The 16,803-nt window shown below is 34.9% G+C and overlaps 1 protein-coding gene and 1 long non-coding RNA gene across 2 annotated transcripts; both read left to right on the top strand.

Moving 5' to 3' along the window:
• Positions 1–5,434: 5,434 nt before the first annotated feature.
• On the top strand, positions 5,435–11,957 carry LOC110775344 (centromere/kinetochore protein zw10 homolog). Its single transcript, XM_056826870.1, has 5 exons — positions 5,435–6,038; positions 6,247–6,420; positions 6,663–6,823; positions 7,179–7,543; positions 11,619–11,957. The coding sequence occupies exons 1-4, from the start codon at positions 6,024–6,026 to the stop codon at positions 7,222–7,224; spliced, it is 396 nt and encodes a 131-aa protein (XP_056682848.1). The 5' UTR covers positions 5,435–6,023; the 3' UTR covers positions 7,225–7,543; positions 11,619–11,957.
• Positions 11,958–13,290: 1,333 nt separating this feature from the next.
• On the top strand, positions 13,291–16,073 carry LOC130459490 (uncharacterized). Its single transcript, XR_008918905.1, has 4 exons — positions 13,291–13,975; positions 14,068–14,153; positions 14,676–14,739; positions 15,736–16,073. It is a non-coding gene; the product is annotated as an uncharacterized lncRNA (long non-coding RNA).
• The last annotated feature ends 730 nt before the right edge of the window (positions 16,074–16,803 follow it).

Below are 16,803 nucleotides of genomic sequence, written 5' to 3'. Positions count from 1 at the left end.
AATCAACGTTTACTCCAACAAAATAAAATTTCAATATCACGTACTCCCTCCGTCCACTGTTTTGACTGGACACGTTTGCCAATGCACAACTTTGACCACCAATATTTTTAACTACATATTAAAAAAAACTTATAAAAAATATTGATATTTTTAAAATATATATTAAGATGAAGCCAACAATATATTATATACTAACGTTTGTTTTCATATATTAGAAATAAAATATGATGAAAGTGAATTATGTGAATAGTGCAAAAAGTCAAAACAGTGCGAGTATTAAGGGACATAGGGAGTATGAATTACTCCCTTCGTATTCATTTAAGGTATACATTTGGTCGGGCACGGATATTAAGAAAAATAATTGAATGAAATAAAATAATAAATCAAGTGGAGTTGGGTAAATATCCTCTCCTATATAATAATAAAAGTATCAGTGGATTATGTGAGGCCTCCAAATCCCCCATTGGAGCAATTTTACACACTCCCACCAAAATCGCTCTTAACTTACAAACATTCAATTAAATTCAGTTTTGGAAAAAAATAAAATAAAATAGGAAAATTTGTAATTATTAATCTAACCTTTGCCCGATTTTCTTTAATTAAGCCTACCTATGCGATATTTCTAAATAATCCAACCTTTATGACCCAACTACTATTATTAAGCCTAACAAGTTACTAACATGCTATAGGCGGTATTCACCCTTACGTGGCATATAACAATTATAATTTTTTTAAATTTTTTTTCCTCTTATTTTCTTTAATTGCTATTTTAATTTTCGTTCCTCTCTCCTCTGCGATTGTCTGCTTCATCTCTGCACTCCTTTCCATTATTTCTCTTCTACCTCTTCTCCACCATTGTCGATCCCTCGTACGGTTATACCTCTCCATTCGAAGTTCATAAAAAATAATCAGCAATTGCTATGGCTGGGGTAAAGCAATTGCCTGTTGGATCTGGATCTTCTTTAAATTCAAGGTTTTTTTTATTTCTAAATTTTCAACAAGACCACAATTACCAACATCCCACAACATAAAAAAACTATATTATTGCAACAGCTCGGGTTTTTACGAACTGACCATCAAGGAAGCCCAAAATTCAAAATTTACCAAAAAAGGAACAAAAACGCTAAGGTTCGTAAGTTCACCTTCAATTGTACGATTTTGGAGACGAAATTTGAATGCGCGTGGATGAAGTCACCTATTTCCACAAGAAAATCGCTAATGATGTCATGAACCAGTACAATTGTGGTTGAAGCAGCAGTAATGGAGGAGAGAGGAATTGAAACACGGTACAGAGAAGAGAAGGGTTAAGGGTTTTTTGAAAAAAAAATGAAATCCTTGTTTAGGTGGCAAGTGATGATGACGTGTCCAATATTTTAGGAGGGAAACCAACTTTAGGTTGTCAACGTTTTTAACGTTGACTTTGTAGCAGGTAACCGGTCATCTAGGCTTAATAATAGTAGTTGGGTCATAAAGGTTGGATTATTTAGAAATATCGCATAGGTAGGCTTAATTAAAGAAAATCGGGCAAAGGTTGGATTAATAATTAAAAATTTTCCTTGAGTTTGTAGCAGGTAACCGGTCATCCAGGCTTAATAATAGTAGTTGGGTCATAAAGGTTGGATTATTTAGAAATATCGCATAGGTAGGCTTAATTAAAGAAAACCGGGCAAAGGTTAGATTAATAATTACAAATTTTCCAATAAAATAAATAACTCGGTATTAAAGATAAGAAAAGTAAAAATTATAAAAAAATAAAAACTAACCTTAACTTCCAAAACCTCCATCCTCAATCTACTCTGAAATCCCAATAAAACCATTCAAACCATGAAACAATTTTTTGGTTATTCTAAAATTTCATTTAAATGGAATGCTCCAAAATACCATGCTTCTTCTCAATACTTTATTGATATGGAGTAGTATGATGGTGAGACTTCCAATTAGAACTTTTTACAGGTAATTTTTTGGATTTTTTCATATTTACCACCTACAAAGTTTCACTTTTTTATATTTACCACCTTATAAGTTAAAAATTTACATTTACCACCTAAAACTTATCAAACATTTTATAATCACCACCATTTAACATAATCCATCCAAATTTACATCCATGTGGGTTCCACTTAACTACTTATATTCATTTCCCTCCCTTTTCCTTACTGTTCTACGGTTTTCCATCCCCTCCTTACTCCTTCCACGATTTTTTTCCCCAAATTAACTTTTCCACTACAAGTTCTTGGGAAAAAAATTCCAATTCTTCAAAACGTGAATCGTAGTTCTCTAATTATATTTGTTTATGTAAGCATCATCAACTTCTAATTAACAGGTACGGATTTTTTTTTTGTTCTTCTTCTGAAATATTGGGGTAATATGAAATTTTGGGGGTTTTATCTTTTCACTTAATTATTGAAATTGTTGCTAGATATAATCTATTTAATTCATGGTAAACTAATTGAGATTGTTAATCTGTCTAATAGATATGTATAATTCTCAATTTTTCGTCTTATTAAATTTAGGGTTCATATAAAAATCGAATTGGGGATTTTTGAATCAAGGTTTGTTAATAGCTGAACATAAAAATTGTTGGAAAAGGGCTCTTACAAAATGTTAATTAGAGTATTAGATCAACCTCTTGATCTAATTTTTTGGGTATTTTTGGGCAATATACTTGTAGCTCTTGATCTAATATTCTAATCGAAGGCAAATTTTTGGGTACTTGCTATTAATTGGAGGTAATATACTTGTACATTCTGAAGTATGCTATTAAATTTTGCGCTAGGAGTTTCAAAGGAGCTAGTGAAGTTTTATGCTATTAAATTTTGGGTATTATTTTACCTGTACTATATATTCAGAATGAAACTCCTTTGATGACTTCCTCTCACATTTCATGTGTTGTTGCTGTGCCCTTGTTCAAGAATGGCCGTGAACTTGAGATGCGTGGAGTTTATGGTAGTTAGACCTACAAATACTTTACCATTACTACTTCTTGTGCAAATCAAGTTTCTGATATTTGACCACACAAGATAATGTGAAAAATCTTTTGATTATAATTCAAGTTCTTTTATCTAGGATATTAAAAAAAAAATATACAAGCCTACTAGCTCAATGGTAGAGCATTGTGCAAATGTACAAAAATGTGGGTTCGAATCCCACGTAGGTTATTTTTGAAAGTATTGGCCAAAGTCAACACTAGTCAACTTTGGCCATTATTGATAACACCACTAGCAGACATCAGCAATATGTAAGCCAAAAAATAGATGACTACTGGTACCCTGCATATGTGCAAACACACAAAAACTAGTAGCAGCAGCAATATACCTTAGTGTAATTAGCAGCAATAGAAAGTAGTAGCAGCAGTAGAAAGTAATAAAATAAAAATAAATAGCCACGCGTTAAATTGTCACACAAATAAAAATACCATTTGTTTTTCATATGAAGGCTCGATATTACATGTCGTTCATTGTTATCTTGCCCAAAGTAAGTGCACTAAATGTCATACACCGTTACGTAAACATCAAAATAAGTTCAAACAACACTTGTTTACAAAGAGTTGATATGTTTTTGTCTTCTTCCTAGGTGGTGGTTGTTGTTGTTCTATCGGTTGTTGTTTTTGTTTTGCTTGCTTTTGCTTGCTTTTGCTTCTGTCTTTTATTAGTTGCAACAGTAGAAGTAGAAGAAGATGGTTGAGGGGTTTGGCTACATGCTTGGCTGGAAGGACTAACAGCATCTCCGACAACCTGTTAGAGACAGAAAGAAGGAAGCATGTTTTAATGAAGGATAAAAAAACCAAACAAAGATGTAGACAGTAACAAGGATACAGGTTTTAGAGTATTTGGCCTGAATTTATACCTTACTGAGCACCCTAATCTCTTTTTGTTTTCTTTGATCCTTAAGCCAAGGGATATCCAATGGTGGCTGTAGACACCTAATTTGTGTCTCCCCTCTGGGATGATGACGATACCATTATCCTTACTAGGCGGTTGGAGAAACTCCGTGCGGAAATCCCAATTGCTAAGAACATCTCCAAAATACAAAATCCAAAATCCAATCCCTGAGGCCGTTCCCCTCCCGGAACTCGGTACAAAATACAATTTTCAAAAATCAATTTCAAAATCTAAGTGCAATCTCATCTAGTAGACCATTCCATTGGTTTTACTAAGCCTTTTCCACTCAAAATCATATTAGGCAAGTCAAATTCGGGCGCCGACCCACAAAACCGAGCAAGTCGGGCCCCGTCCCGTACAACCGGAATTCAAAACCCGAAACGGCTTGTTTTTTTACGCAAAATCAAGTCTTAACCTCCAAGAAAACACTACGTGCCAAACATCGTACTATTCGTACGAAGGTACATCAATACAAGACAAATCAAGGACGGAGCCCGCGTCCTTGATTTTGGCAGCACGCATGCCACGTCACCAGCGCCCAGCGCTGGTTTGGCGTGCTGCGCTGGCAATGGCTGGCAGTTTCCAGCCATTTTTCCTATAAATACCCCCTAATTTTCAGCATTTAGGGAGGGCAGCTTCAATATCCAACGTCGTAATACAAAAATTACGCCTCAAATTCAAGTCCAAAAATCCTTCAAAAACACATACAAACTTCAAGTTCTAAGCAATTGGGAGCTCTAAAAGGAATTCTTGCCTAAACCTAAATAGGTAATTCCAAATCCCACAATATTCAATCATGTTTCTTTGATTTTCCTATTTCAAAAATGATTAGCAAGTTGACATTTTTACTACTAAAAATGTCACTTGCAACAATCATACATCTTTTCAAAATCCAAACTTTTCAAAATACAAAAATGAAACTTTCAAGATTCAAGGATGTTCAAAGTTGTTTGCAATCACTTCTTTGAACTAGAATCACTTTCAAGTATGGAGTAATCAAAGATGACACCTTTTTAGCTTCTAAAGGTTTAATCTTTTGAGATTCAAGACTCCATTTTTTTCAATATACAAGTTCAAGTTTTCAAATTTCAAGATCCCACAATGTTTAGGGTTGCTCATGACTACTTCCCTAAACTAGGATCCTTTCAAAATAAGAGCACATCAAAGATCTAACCTTTTCAACATTAAAAGGCCCGATCTTTGAGATTCAAGTCTCTTAAGTTTCAATATTTCAAGTACAACACTAGTAGAAAAACATTAATTTGCTGCCATGACTTAGCTGCGTTAATCAATTAACGCCTCTAACTAAATGAGAAATTCGAGGAATTAGTTAAAAAAATAACACTTTGCGGCGTTATCTTCGATTATGACGCAGCGAATTATTAAAAAAAAAAATCTGGCGGCGTCTATCCTTTAACGCCGCAAATTTGGAGCTTCTTTCTTTCTTTCTTTCTTTCTTTCTTTCTTTTGGCTTGTCTTCACTTCACAAAAACACCAGCACCTTCTTCTTCCTTCGTACGATTGACTGACTCTGACCTACTTTCTTCACCATCGAATTTCGCCGGGAAACTTAAGCTCCGCCACCGCCGTGGTCATTCGAACTCATCTCTGCCGCCGCCGTTCTCACTTGGGGTACATTATGCTTCCACTGGCTCCTCCTCATCCTTGCCTTTTTTTTGTTCAATTGCTCTATTCCCCCTCATTTCAGTCTCTCAATTTACATGAATTGTGTTTGAATTATCTAATTATTGCTCTCTTGCTCTGTCCTCTCCTCTCTTCTCTCCCGCTGAAACTGTAAATTAATTAACCCTAATTTTCAATGTCGAATTTTGGCTTAAAAGAACCTTAAAAATGCTTTAAATTTATCTCTGATTGTATCCTACAAATTTGGTGTTGGTTCAGGCTCGAGACTAAGAAACCTGAAATTTTTGTTCATGGGTTTTGCTTAGGTTTTAAACTAAATTTAAGATTTCACTGTAATTCGTTCCTTGGTGTAACACGTTGTATTTGGGTTTGTAGATTCAAGATTTGCTTGTCAACTTTTTGAACATTGTGGTGAGTTTTGACACTGATTTTGGTGGAATTCGGGTTGTTTATCGCTCTGGCGTTGGTGAGGCTCGTGGTGTCGAGCTTCGTAATGTTATGGAAGCCATGGATGTAAGTTTCTGTTTGTTCAATGCAGTGAGATGTTGTTATGTGCTATTTAATTCTTTATTCTTAACTAACTGAGTGTATGAATGTATGATGATATTCATTAGCAAACTCGCTAAATTTAGTGTATGATTTGAGTATTCCATGGCTAAATTGAGGATTCATTTAGCTGCCATTTCCTAGAATTTATAGTTTTCAATTGTCATTTTCCCAGGTGCTAGGAATACTTGATTATGGGCTTGCAAGGACCGCTGACTTATTCATCAAGCATGTCATTGCTCCTGCAGTGAAATTTAACTCCCCTGTTTCGTTTCTGGAAGAATCTAGTGGTAGCTTGGTCGAGAGCAGTGACAAAATCTTGAAGATAGTCTCAAGTCTAGAGCCGAAGGTAACATCAATGATATAAATACTCGTATAATAAATTTGGTCCCTTTTCACTCAAGAAATTGTATGTATATTGAGTGCCAAAGCAGACAAGCAAGATATAAGAAATCAGGAAGAGCATTAAAGAATTTGGTGATTGGTAAATTTTAATTAGTCAGTAACACACTAAAACATTAGACTACGTTATTCAAGGAAAAGAACGCAGCATGCTATAGCCTGTTAGATTATCCCCTTTTTTTGATGTAGACAGATGACATTGATAGCGATGCTCTATTCTCAAGAATGACGATAGTTGTTAAGTTTATCCACCAGTATATATGTCTTGAAAATGGTCCTTGGATGCGTTGTTTCGGAAGGTTGCGTGGCCAAGAATGTCTGAGCTTATTATTTCTAACTTCCTCTCAAAGGTAAACACTTCAGCTTTGTCATCCATGTTTCGTTTATGCTCAACTTCACTGCATGCATCATGTAAATACTTTTTTCCATGTATGTTGATAGCTGGTTGGTGTGGGACGTGGGGGGGGGGGGGGCTGATGTTCACCTGATACCCTATCTCTAGGTTTGATTGCTTAAGATCTTCAACGCGAATTCATAGTTTTCGTTGGTCTTTTGTTTTTATTTCTTTAAGTGTAGTCTGACCTCTCTTTGCAGTGTTGAATCTTTTGTATTCTGTATTCTCAGGTTGTCCCTGATGATGCTTCAAAGTTAGTTGATTTTCAGAAGATCATGAACTCTTCTTCTGAATTTGAGATTGTTTTACAGGAGATTATGTTCATTTCCAAATCTGATAAGAATGATGAAAGATTAAGCAACTTTGCTGATAACGTGGAGGTACACTTTGTTGTGAGGAAAAAGAGAGAAATGCTGGCAAATGCTAGACAGTTGATTCTACGATGTGACTTTACTGTTCCAGAAGTCAACTCTCATTCAACCTGTCTTATATCTTTGTGCTCATCTGCTGGAATTACGTACTAACAATTAGCTCTCAGGAGTTTAGCAGCAAAGGACCTAAGTTCGGAAATAACAGATACACTGATTGTGCTGTCAATTTGCTATTTTCGTCAGAGAAGTGTATAGTGTCCCTTGCTGCTTGTCAGTTGATGAAGTTGGTGCATCAAACACTTCAAGTAAGATAGTTATTTCTGGCTATTATTCTGACTTGTTCACTTGTTTATATTAATCATTATTTATAATCACACTAAGCTTTCATTTTGACAAATTATGGTGGAATTGTACCTAACAGTGGTTTTTGTGATGTTAAGGTATCACAACTAGTATGTTTTCTCAATGTGATACATGGATCATTCTGATTAGCGGATAAACCCCATGAAATTTTAAACTTGACATGTTTAAGAGTTACTTCACATGAACATTTTGCTTCACCATTTTATCACAGTTATACCTACTATCCTGAGTCCCTGACTCTGGGCAGGATTGATATCTTGCTGATTGCATGTTATAAGACGGCATATATGACTTCTTGATAATTCTTGTGTGTAGGATGTTTGTTTGTCATCCCCAAGAGTGGCGTTGGAATTCTATCATGCTGCAAGGGATGTTCTGTTGCTGTATGAAGCTACCATTCCAATCAAGGTATTCATGTCGTGGAGTTTTTAAATCATTGATGTGAGAACTTCTGCATCACTAATGACCATTACATGCCTACAAGTATGCTCACTTTTAGGAAGCAATGCTTTTTTCTTGAAGTATGCTCACTTTTAGGAAGCTTCATTTGCAAATACTGTTATTAGGATTAGGTTATGGTTCTTGGCTTCCTATTGGAGTATGCTCACTATTCATGTCATCTTTTTATTCTATTTTGAGATCTCTGCCTGTGTAGTTTGCATACTAATTGTTGAGCTCCTTGTCACTATTTAGTCATAAAAATTAATGACCCTTTCTTTCCCTTTTGTTTACAGAGCTATGGGGGGTTTTTGTGCTGTTACATATCTAAGTTTTGCCCACAAGGGTTAAAGCAAGTCCTTGTAACAGGCGGAATTCCATCAATTAAGGATGGATGTAATGCAGATGCCGTATATCATGCATGCTTTGAAAAGATTGTGCGACAAAATGAGAAATATTATGCGACAAAATTATATACCGTAATTCTTTAGTCTTCCCAATTTCTTCTTTTCTTTGTTCGTTCCCTTAATTCCTCTGTTTTACACAGGCTTGAGAGAGCCTGGGATCTGTAGTGCAGCAGCTACCCCCAACTAAGCCCCCTGTGAGAATGACATATGTCAGACGTAAGAGGAAGGATAAATCAGGAATTACAACTTAATGGTGTCAGCATTCTGTTAGAAAATACCGTGAGCAGCAAGTTGGTGATTGTCACGCATGAGAGAGGAGTTGTCAGAGCTAGCACTATAAATAAGGCAGGAGCCGTAAAAGAATGTTATGTGATATATTCTGTCTTTTTCTTGTCCTTCTACCTCAGTTGTATGCACCATTGGTGATTTAATAGCTTCAAATACAACTATTTCTATCCTAGCCTTAATATTATTACCTTTGTTTCTGGGTACAGATTTGCATCCACTAATTCCATAACAAACTTGGAGTTGGTGGAAAAACCTGACTCCTTGGTAGGAGTTCGACCTGCTGTTTCTGGAGATGGAACTGCGTTAGAAGTACTCATTAAGTGGGATAACCTGCCAGATTATGAGGCAACTTGGGAAGATTTCCTTGCCGTCCAGACCAGATTTCCGGCTTTTCACCTTGAGGACAAGGTGACTCTATTATTTACTTGGTATGACAATTATTTGCTTGAAACTTTGATGGATGGCAGTTTGATAATTGGGGGGGTTTCAACACGAACCCACTATATGCGATACTTTGGTATCTTTGGCAATTAAATAATATCCTTGTTTTGTTTACCTTAATATTGATCTATGATCATGTCCTATTTCCCTATATGATATTTAATATTCTAGACCAATCAAATAAGCTTTAAATTTATTTTGTTGACAGTGGACAAGGGAGACAAAGTTCCCACATGCTGTATGGAAGGCTGGTCATGGTCTAATTGCTCTTCTTTTGTGAAACTTTGATGTTGTTAATAATATATGGCTTGAGCCCTTTCCTGGGAGGTTAGTTATTTTGTAACCTTATTTTCTTTTGCTGATATATTTTCCACTTTTTACGGGAAAGCTTGTGAAGTTGCAATTTTTAAAGAATATGATTTAACAATGACGATAGTTAGAACTCAGACACAGTTGTCTCTTTGAATGAAAACTCATCTATAGCTTGTGAGTTGCTATCGGTCTAAGTAACCTAATATTAAGTATATTAAACATTTAAAGAGTTTAGAATACCAATCTAAGTTCATGGGTTAGAGTTAGGGAGCAAAAACGACTATAACAGTCAAAATATGACCTATAATGATCATTAAAGTCTTAAACGCGCATAACTTGACCAAAGTAGATGAGAATAATTCTAAGTAACCTAATAAGAAGAATATTAAACATTTAAAGGGTTTAAAATAGGAAATTTTGTGAAACACTACCTTTAAGTTTGGTGGTTTTGTGAATTGCTACCTTATATAAACTTTTTTTAATTTAACTACCTTATAAGTTTGGTTTGTTTGACTAACACTACCATTTGACGTTTTTCGTTAATGTTTTCCGTCGTGTATTTCTTCTATTCTTTTAAATATCTCCGTTCATTTGTCATTTTGTGCATTTGCCATATTAAATAACCGTTGTAGTGGAGTCCAAAGACGTAAAACATTAACAAAAAACGGCAAATGGTAGTGTTAGTCAAACAAACCAAACTTATAAGGTAGTAAAATGTAATTTCCTTTTTAAAAGGTAGCAATTCACAAAACCACCAAACTTAAAGGTAGTGTTTCACCAAATTTCCTTTAAAATACCAATTTAAGTTCACAGGTTAGAGTTGGGAGCAAAAACTACTATAACAGTCAAAATATGACCTATAATGATCAATAAAGCCTTAAACGCGCATAACTTGACCAAAGTAGATGAGAATGAGTATAAGTAACCTAATACTAAGTATATTAAACATTTAAAGGGTTTAGAATACCAATCTAAGTTCACGGGTTAGAGTTGGGAGCAAAAACGACTATAACAGTCAAAATATGACCTATAATGATCAATAAAGCCTTAAACGCGCATAACTTGACCAAAGTAGATGAGAATGAGTCTAAGTAACCTAATACTAAGTATATTAAACAATTAAAGGGTTTAGAATACCAATCTAACTTCACGGGTTAGAGTTGGGAGCAAAAACGACTATAACAGTCAAAATATGACCTATAATGATCAATAAAGCCTTAAACGCGCATAACTTGACCAAAGTAGATGAGAATGAGTATAAGTAACCTAATACTAAGTATAATAAACATTTAAAGGGTTTAGAATACCAATCTAAGTCCACGGGTCAGAGTTGGGAGCAAAAACGACTATAATAGTCAAGATATGACCTATAATGATCAATAAAGCCTTAAACGCACATAACTTGACCAAAGTAGATGAGAATGAGTCTAAGTAACCTAATAATAAGTATATGAAACATTTAAAGGGTTTAGAATACCAATCTAAGTTCACGGGTTAGAGTTGGGAGCAAAAACGACTATAATAGTCAAAATATGACCTATAATGATCAATAAAGCCTTACACGCGCATAACTTAACCAAAGTAGATGAGAATGAGTCTAAGTAACCTAATACTAAGTATATTAAACATTTAAAGGGTTTAGAATACCAATCTAAGTCCACGGGTCAGAGTTGGGAGCAAAAACGACTATAATAGTCAAAATATGACCTATAATGATCAATAAAGCCTTAAACGCACGTAAGTTGACCAAAGTAGATGAGAATGAGTCTAAGTAACCTAATAATATATTAAACATTTAAAGGGTTTAGAATACCAATATAAGTTCACGGGTTAGAGTTGGGAGCAAAAACGACTATAATAGTCAAAATATGACCTACAATGATCAATAAAGCCTTAAACGCGTATAACTTGACCAAAGTAGATGAGAATGAGTCTAACTAACCTAATACTAAGTATATTAAACATTTAAAGGGTTTAGAATACCAATCTAAGTTCACGGGTTAGAGTTGGGAGCAAAAACGACTATAACATTCAAAATATGACCTAAAGCCTTAAACGCGCATAAAACAACTTTTTAGATCATCTAACCGAAGATAACTAATTTTATGATATATATATATTATTTTGTTAGGTTTGCATTTCAATGAGTGGAGATCCTTTCACCGATGAGCAAATTGATGAAATACGAGACAAATGGGCATCATACTTCACCGAACATTGTGTGTAATTAACGCTTCATTGATCTCTTCTTGTGGATGTTTCGTGCTACTAAAATCATATATAATTGCCTTATTATATTTTTGGTGCAATTTTGTAACGTACGAAGTGTAAAAGATATAGTTATTATAGATTTGAAACTATTTAGGTGGTTTATTTTTTTAAACATATATATGATGGTTAACTTATATGTAAAAATCAATGTTTCGGAAAGTTATTGGTGGTTGATGACACTTTTGAACGTTGTATAAATGTGGCGTGAGTACAGGTTCTACATTTTTGGGATTGTTGAGTATACGAAATATATATTATTTATTAAAAAAATATATTATTTATTCGCGGCGTATAAACTTCTGCCATTTTACCAAAGTTTGAGGCGTTCAGGTAGAAACGCCGCAATTCAATTCAAATATTTTGAGGCGTTTTTCCCTAATTACGCCGCAAATGAATGATTGATTTGAGGCGTTTTTTAACGCCGCAAATCAATACAATTCATTTGCTGCCACTCTATTTGCTGCTACGCCTAAAACGCCGCAAATCAATATAAAAGTGACGCCTCAAATCAATATTTTTCTACTAGTGCAAGTTCAATATTTCAAGTTCAAGTTCAATTATTTCAAGTTCAATATTTCAAGATTCAAACTTTCAAGTTCAAGTTCTATATGCAAAATCTAGAATACTTTGGGATGAGCAACTTCTCCCAAGTTGAGATTTTTGGCTTTGAATTCGTGTCGGGCGCACTTATTTTTAAGGAGCCGCTTGGCGTTCGAATCTCATGTGCCCAAGTACAAATTTCAATATCGCAATTTCGATTATGCACCTTTCAATATTGCAATATCAATTATGCACCTTTCAATATCGCACTTTCAATTCCGCAATTTCAATATCGCACTTTCAATTCCGCATTTCAATTCCGCATCTTTACTTGCCTAGTCCTTCTAGGCAATGTGGACCTACTCCCTAGTCCGTTTCTAGGGGGTCTTGTATTTACTAATTCCGCACTCATTTACAATTGTGATGTTGCTTTATTTGCTTTATTGCTTTCATCACCATACATGCTAAATACAACAAAATGCAAGGTTACATCACGCTTAACAAAGATAATTTCTTGGACAAACCGATCTTAGGTTCCCTTAAATTACCTTTAAAGCAAAGTGACCACCATACAATTAGAGATTCTATTTGCTCTAAAATTCAAACCCACATAGTCTAATCTAGGGTATATTTTCGAAAATGCTATGTCACGTACTCGAATAATTTCTAAAGCTCGCGGAATAAGCATCTCGTTCCCGTGCCCGGATCTCACCCATCCGTTTCGAGGATTCAAAGCCTTATCCAAAATAGAGTCACTTGCGGTCTTTCCAAACGAGACTTTAAATAATGTTTGGTGGCGACTCCTTCGAGGTACAAAAATACAATGGTTTTCTAAAAAACCGCCCCCTTGTAGGGAAAGAGCATACTTGCGATGCGAACAAAAAAAACACCCCCTACAATTCTGGTGACTCCGCTGGGGATTTTTTTTGTTTCAATTTTGAAAATGCGAGCAGATTTCGATCAGCAAGCCACTGATCTGCTTAAGTACTGGGTGCCATGTAATCCCCCATAATTTTATACATTTTATTAATATATTTTAACGTATTGTTAATTATATTTAAATAGAATTTACGAATTTTAGAAATAAATATGTAATTAACGAATATTTATTTTTATACTTTTAAATATTTCAACGGTTTATGAAATTAAAATAATTTTAGAATTTGATGTTGAAAAGAATTTGAATTACGAAAACACGATTGAAATTAGAAAACAATCTTAAGCGGTGTTGAATTCAAATACCAAACTTAATTCTAATCCTAGCCCAAGTTAGCAAACCCCAAAATAAGTAAACCCACATCCCTTACCCATATTTCAAATTCATGTAAAACTCTCAATCCTCTCCTCTCCTTCACGTGAAAAGAAAAGCAGAAAAACCCTCAAACCCTCTTCAAGAATTCACGTGAACTCTCACACCTTAGTGCTCTCCTTGTCGCCGCCGTCCAGCCACCCACGTCGGACCACCGTCGCTGCAGTCCCTCGCCACCACCGGCATCACCATCCGGTAAACTTCCCCTCCCTTCTCACCTTCTTTCTCTTTCGTTTTCCTTGCTCTCCTCCTCACTGACTTTCTATTTTGCGAAGCACCACTTGTGCACGCAGCCACCAACACCTTGCCGCTCTTCCGCCTAGTTCCAGCCACCACCTACTCGCGCCGCCGGTCCTTCCCCCTGCCCGGTAATCACTCCTCCTTTCCTCCCTCTTTCGTTTTTCTTTACTGTTTCATTTTCGTGCTCCTCCTCACTTTGTATCCCTCATGTTTTCGGCAGCAACCACCGCGCACCCCGGTCGCACCATTGTTTCGTCGCTGCCGCACATGTGCTCCGCCGGCCAACCTCTTCTTTTCCACGTTTTGGTTAATCCCTTAAAAACCTTATGTGAATTAAATGTTTTAAATTATGTTTAAATTATGTAATTTATGTTTCATTGAATTAAATGTACAGTTTTTATTAGTCAATTATGAATTTCAGATTTATATATTTTACATAATTGAATTATTAAATTTCAGATTTACATAATTTGATTGAAACGAGAATTTGAATTATTTAAAGCGTGAATTTTAAGGTTTTAATATTTTAAATTCATGGTAGAATGATTATAAGTTATTAAAGTTATTGTTTTTATGATTTTAAGCATATTAATTATGGTTTGGTGAAGTTTTAAACAATTTTATATTGCTAGAATTTTAAAAAGGATGCTTTATTGAAGTTGATGATAATTGGTGGTCATTAGTGAAGTAATCACTATGCTAGGAGATTAAGTAGTCAAGTTTTGATATTGAGAAAGGACCTAATTATGTTTAGGAAGCATTTGAAGCACCCTAATGTTGCTGAAAATTCAATGTGAATTGATATGAGTCTATATTGGTTGTTGTTAGGTGGAGAATTCTCCGTTGGCGATTTTTGAATTATTAAAGTAGTCTTGCAGTTTGTTTACACAAGGTACGTACATACCTGTGTGCTTGGAATGTGTGCTAATTGTTGAAACCATGTTGAATTTGTTGGTGAACTTGGTTGTGTTGAGATTGTTGTTGAACTTGGTTATGTTGATATTATTGACGAACTTGGTTGTGTTGAAATTGCATGTTTAGTACTGTTGGACGGACATATTGAACTTATATGGCATTATGAGAATTGTAACATGTTAGTATGGATGATTGATACAAACATGTTGGTTAGGAACGCTAGATTATTCTATATATGTTGGTTGTTGTTCCCTTTTTAGCTTTTCACTACTTTATGAGGGCGGTGGACCTTGTTTAGTAAGCTGGTATATGGGGTTGATCATGGTTAAAGAAAGGTTTGATAAATTGGAATGAGTCTTGATTGATGCCTTTGTGATCACTTACTTAATTCCAAGATAAAAACAGTTGTGAACAAATGTGGATTGCATGCCTTATGTGATTGTTGAGTCATAACAGAGTCTCAATTTGTAAATCATGTAAAGTGAAACTGAGTAGCAATAGCTTTAGATCATGCACGTCTAAAGTGACGGACAAACAGGAGTTGGGGTTCATGGTGGTAGCCCATGGCCTTTTCTGGGACCGGATTGATCACCGTGTTCTATTTTTATTCAAATGTTCCTCGATATCGCAGGTCTTTGAGGTTACGGAGTCGCGCCCGTACCTCGTCTTCCTTAGTGAAGACTGCCGGACGGACAACTCGGTCCATTGTCTATTTCAACTAAAATAATATTATTGCTAAAAGTCTAGCCTAGTGTAGTCTGGTCAAGTATGGTCGTCAAACTATCATGTTTTGTCTGCCCTTGTTTGTGTTCATTAGTATCATGTTAGGGTTGTTCGTTTAATAGAATCATGTTAGGATTGTTATTGATTTAGTATGTAGTACTCAGCTTTGCTGATTACGTGCTTTTGCTTGTGCATGTTGATCATGGCTATGCCTTATTGATCCTGTGATGACCCAATCTTTGGTGAGCAGTTTCTAAGGATCAATAAGCATTGTCCATCTGCAGGTTTGAAGATGTTGCATCATTGGGATCGGGAATCGAGAGCTTGTATTTAGTTTTGATTTGCTAAGTTGACTTGGGTTTGTTTAATTGGACTTTAAACTTGTCATACTATTTATATTTCCTTATGTTCGTTGGTTGATTTTTGGGACTAAACCTGTAATCGATTATTTATAAACCTAAAGTTAGTTTTATGTTTTCCGCTGCAAAATTCTGAATAAGCCGTTACGTTTTCACACGGGCGATAATGCCTTGATAATTCTCTACGTTTTATATTAAAAGGTTATTTTAGAAAAGAGAGAATTGTCGGGGTGTTACAAAGTGGTATCTAGAAGCTTATGGTTTTACTTCAATGATTTTTAGGCGCCTAAACTAGCTAGTTTTCTAAAACGAATTTCGTAGAATTGAGCTCCTACTCACTATATCATTCAAAAATGCGTACTTTTTTTGGGGGACCATATTCATTTTATTTTGTTTGAAAGTACATTAATATTTCTTATTTAAGTTCGAAATTAACTTATTTATTCAAAAAATTTCGTTTATGTGAATTAAGTACGTTCTTTTTCTTTTCGAATTTAATTAAATATATTCGTAATATACATAAATATATATATATAAAAAAAAAGTTTCTTATTCTATTTATTCGTTTATTATTTATTCATTTAATAAAAATTTCTTTCTTATTACTCATTCTTGTTTTATTCTTTAAACATTTCAATGTTTTACTTATTTCGATTTATTACGAGAGATGGGTAATATAGGAAAGGGCATATAGGATAGAATTATTTGTGCATTAGTAGTAAATTGTTAGCATAGGAAGTTAATTGCTATGTGCATGTGTTAAATGTTTAAGTGTTGCATTTAAATGTGCATTGAAATTGTTTGATTCCACCAAACTTATTGTTTTATTGAATTTTGGTTATGCTTTGGTTGAAAAATCGTTAGTGAGACCCGGAATTGTTTATTTCAGGAATAAAATGTTTCTTTCCAAGTACACCAACATAGAATCCTTCGAGAAACCTGATATAGAAACCCCTGAT

This window comes from Spinacia oleracea, chromosome 4 (genome assembly GCF_020520425.1).
Source record: "Spinacia oleracea cultivar Varoflay chromosome 4, BTI_SOV_V1, whole genome shotgun sequence".
Lineage (NCBI taxonomy): Eukaryota > Viridiplantae > Streptophyta > Magnoliopsida > Caryophyllales > Amaranthaceae > Spinacia > Spinacia oleracea.
The sequence above is the reverse complement of the archived record's forward strand: the minus strand, read 5'-3'. Positions and strand labels throughout refer to the sequence as shown.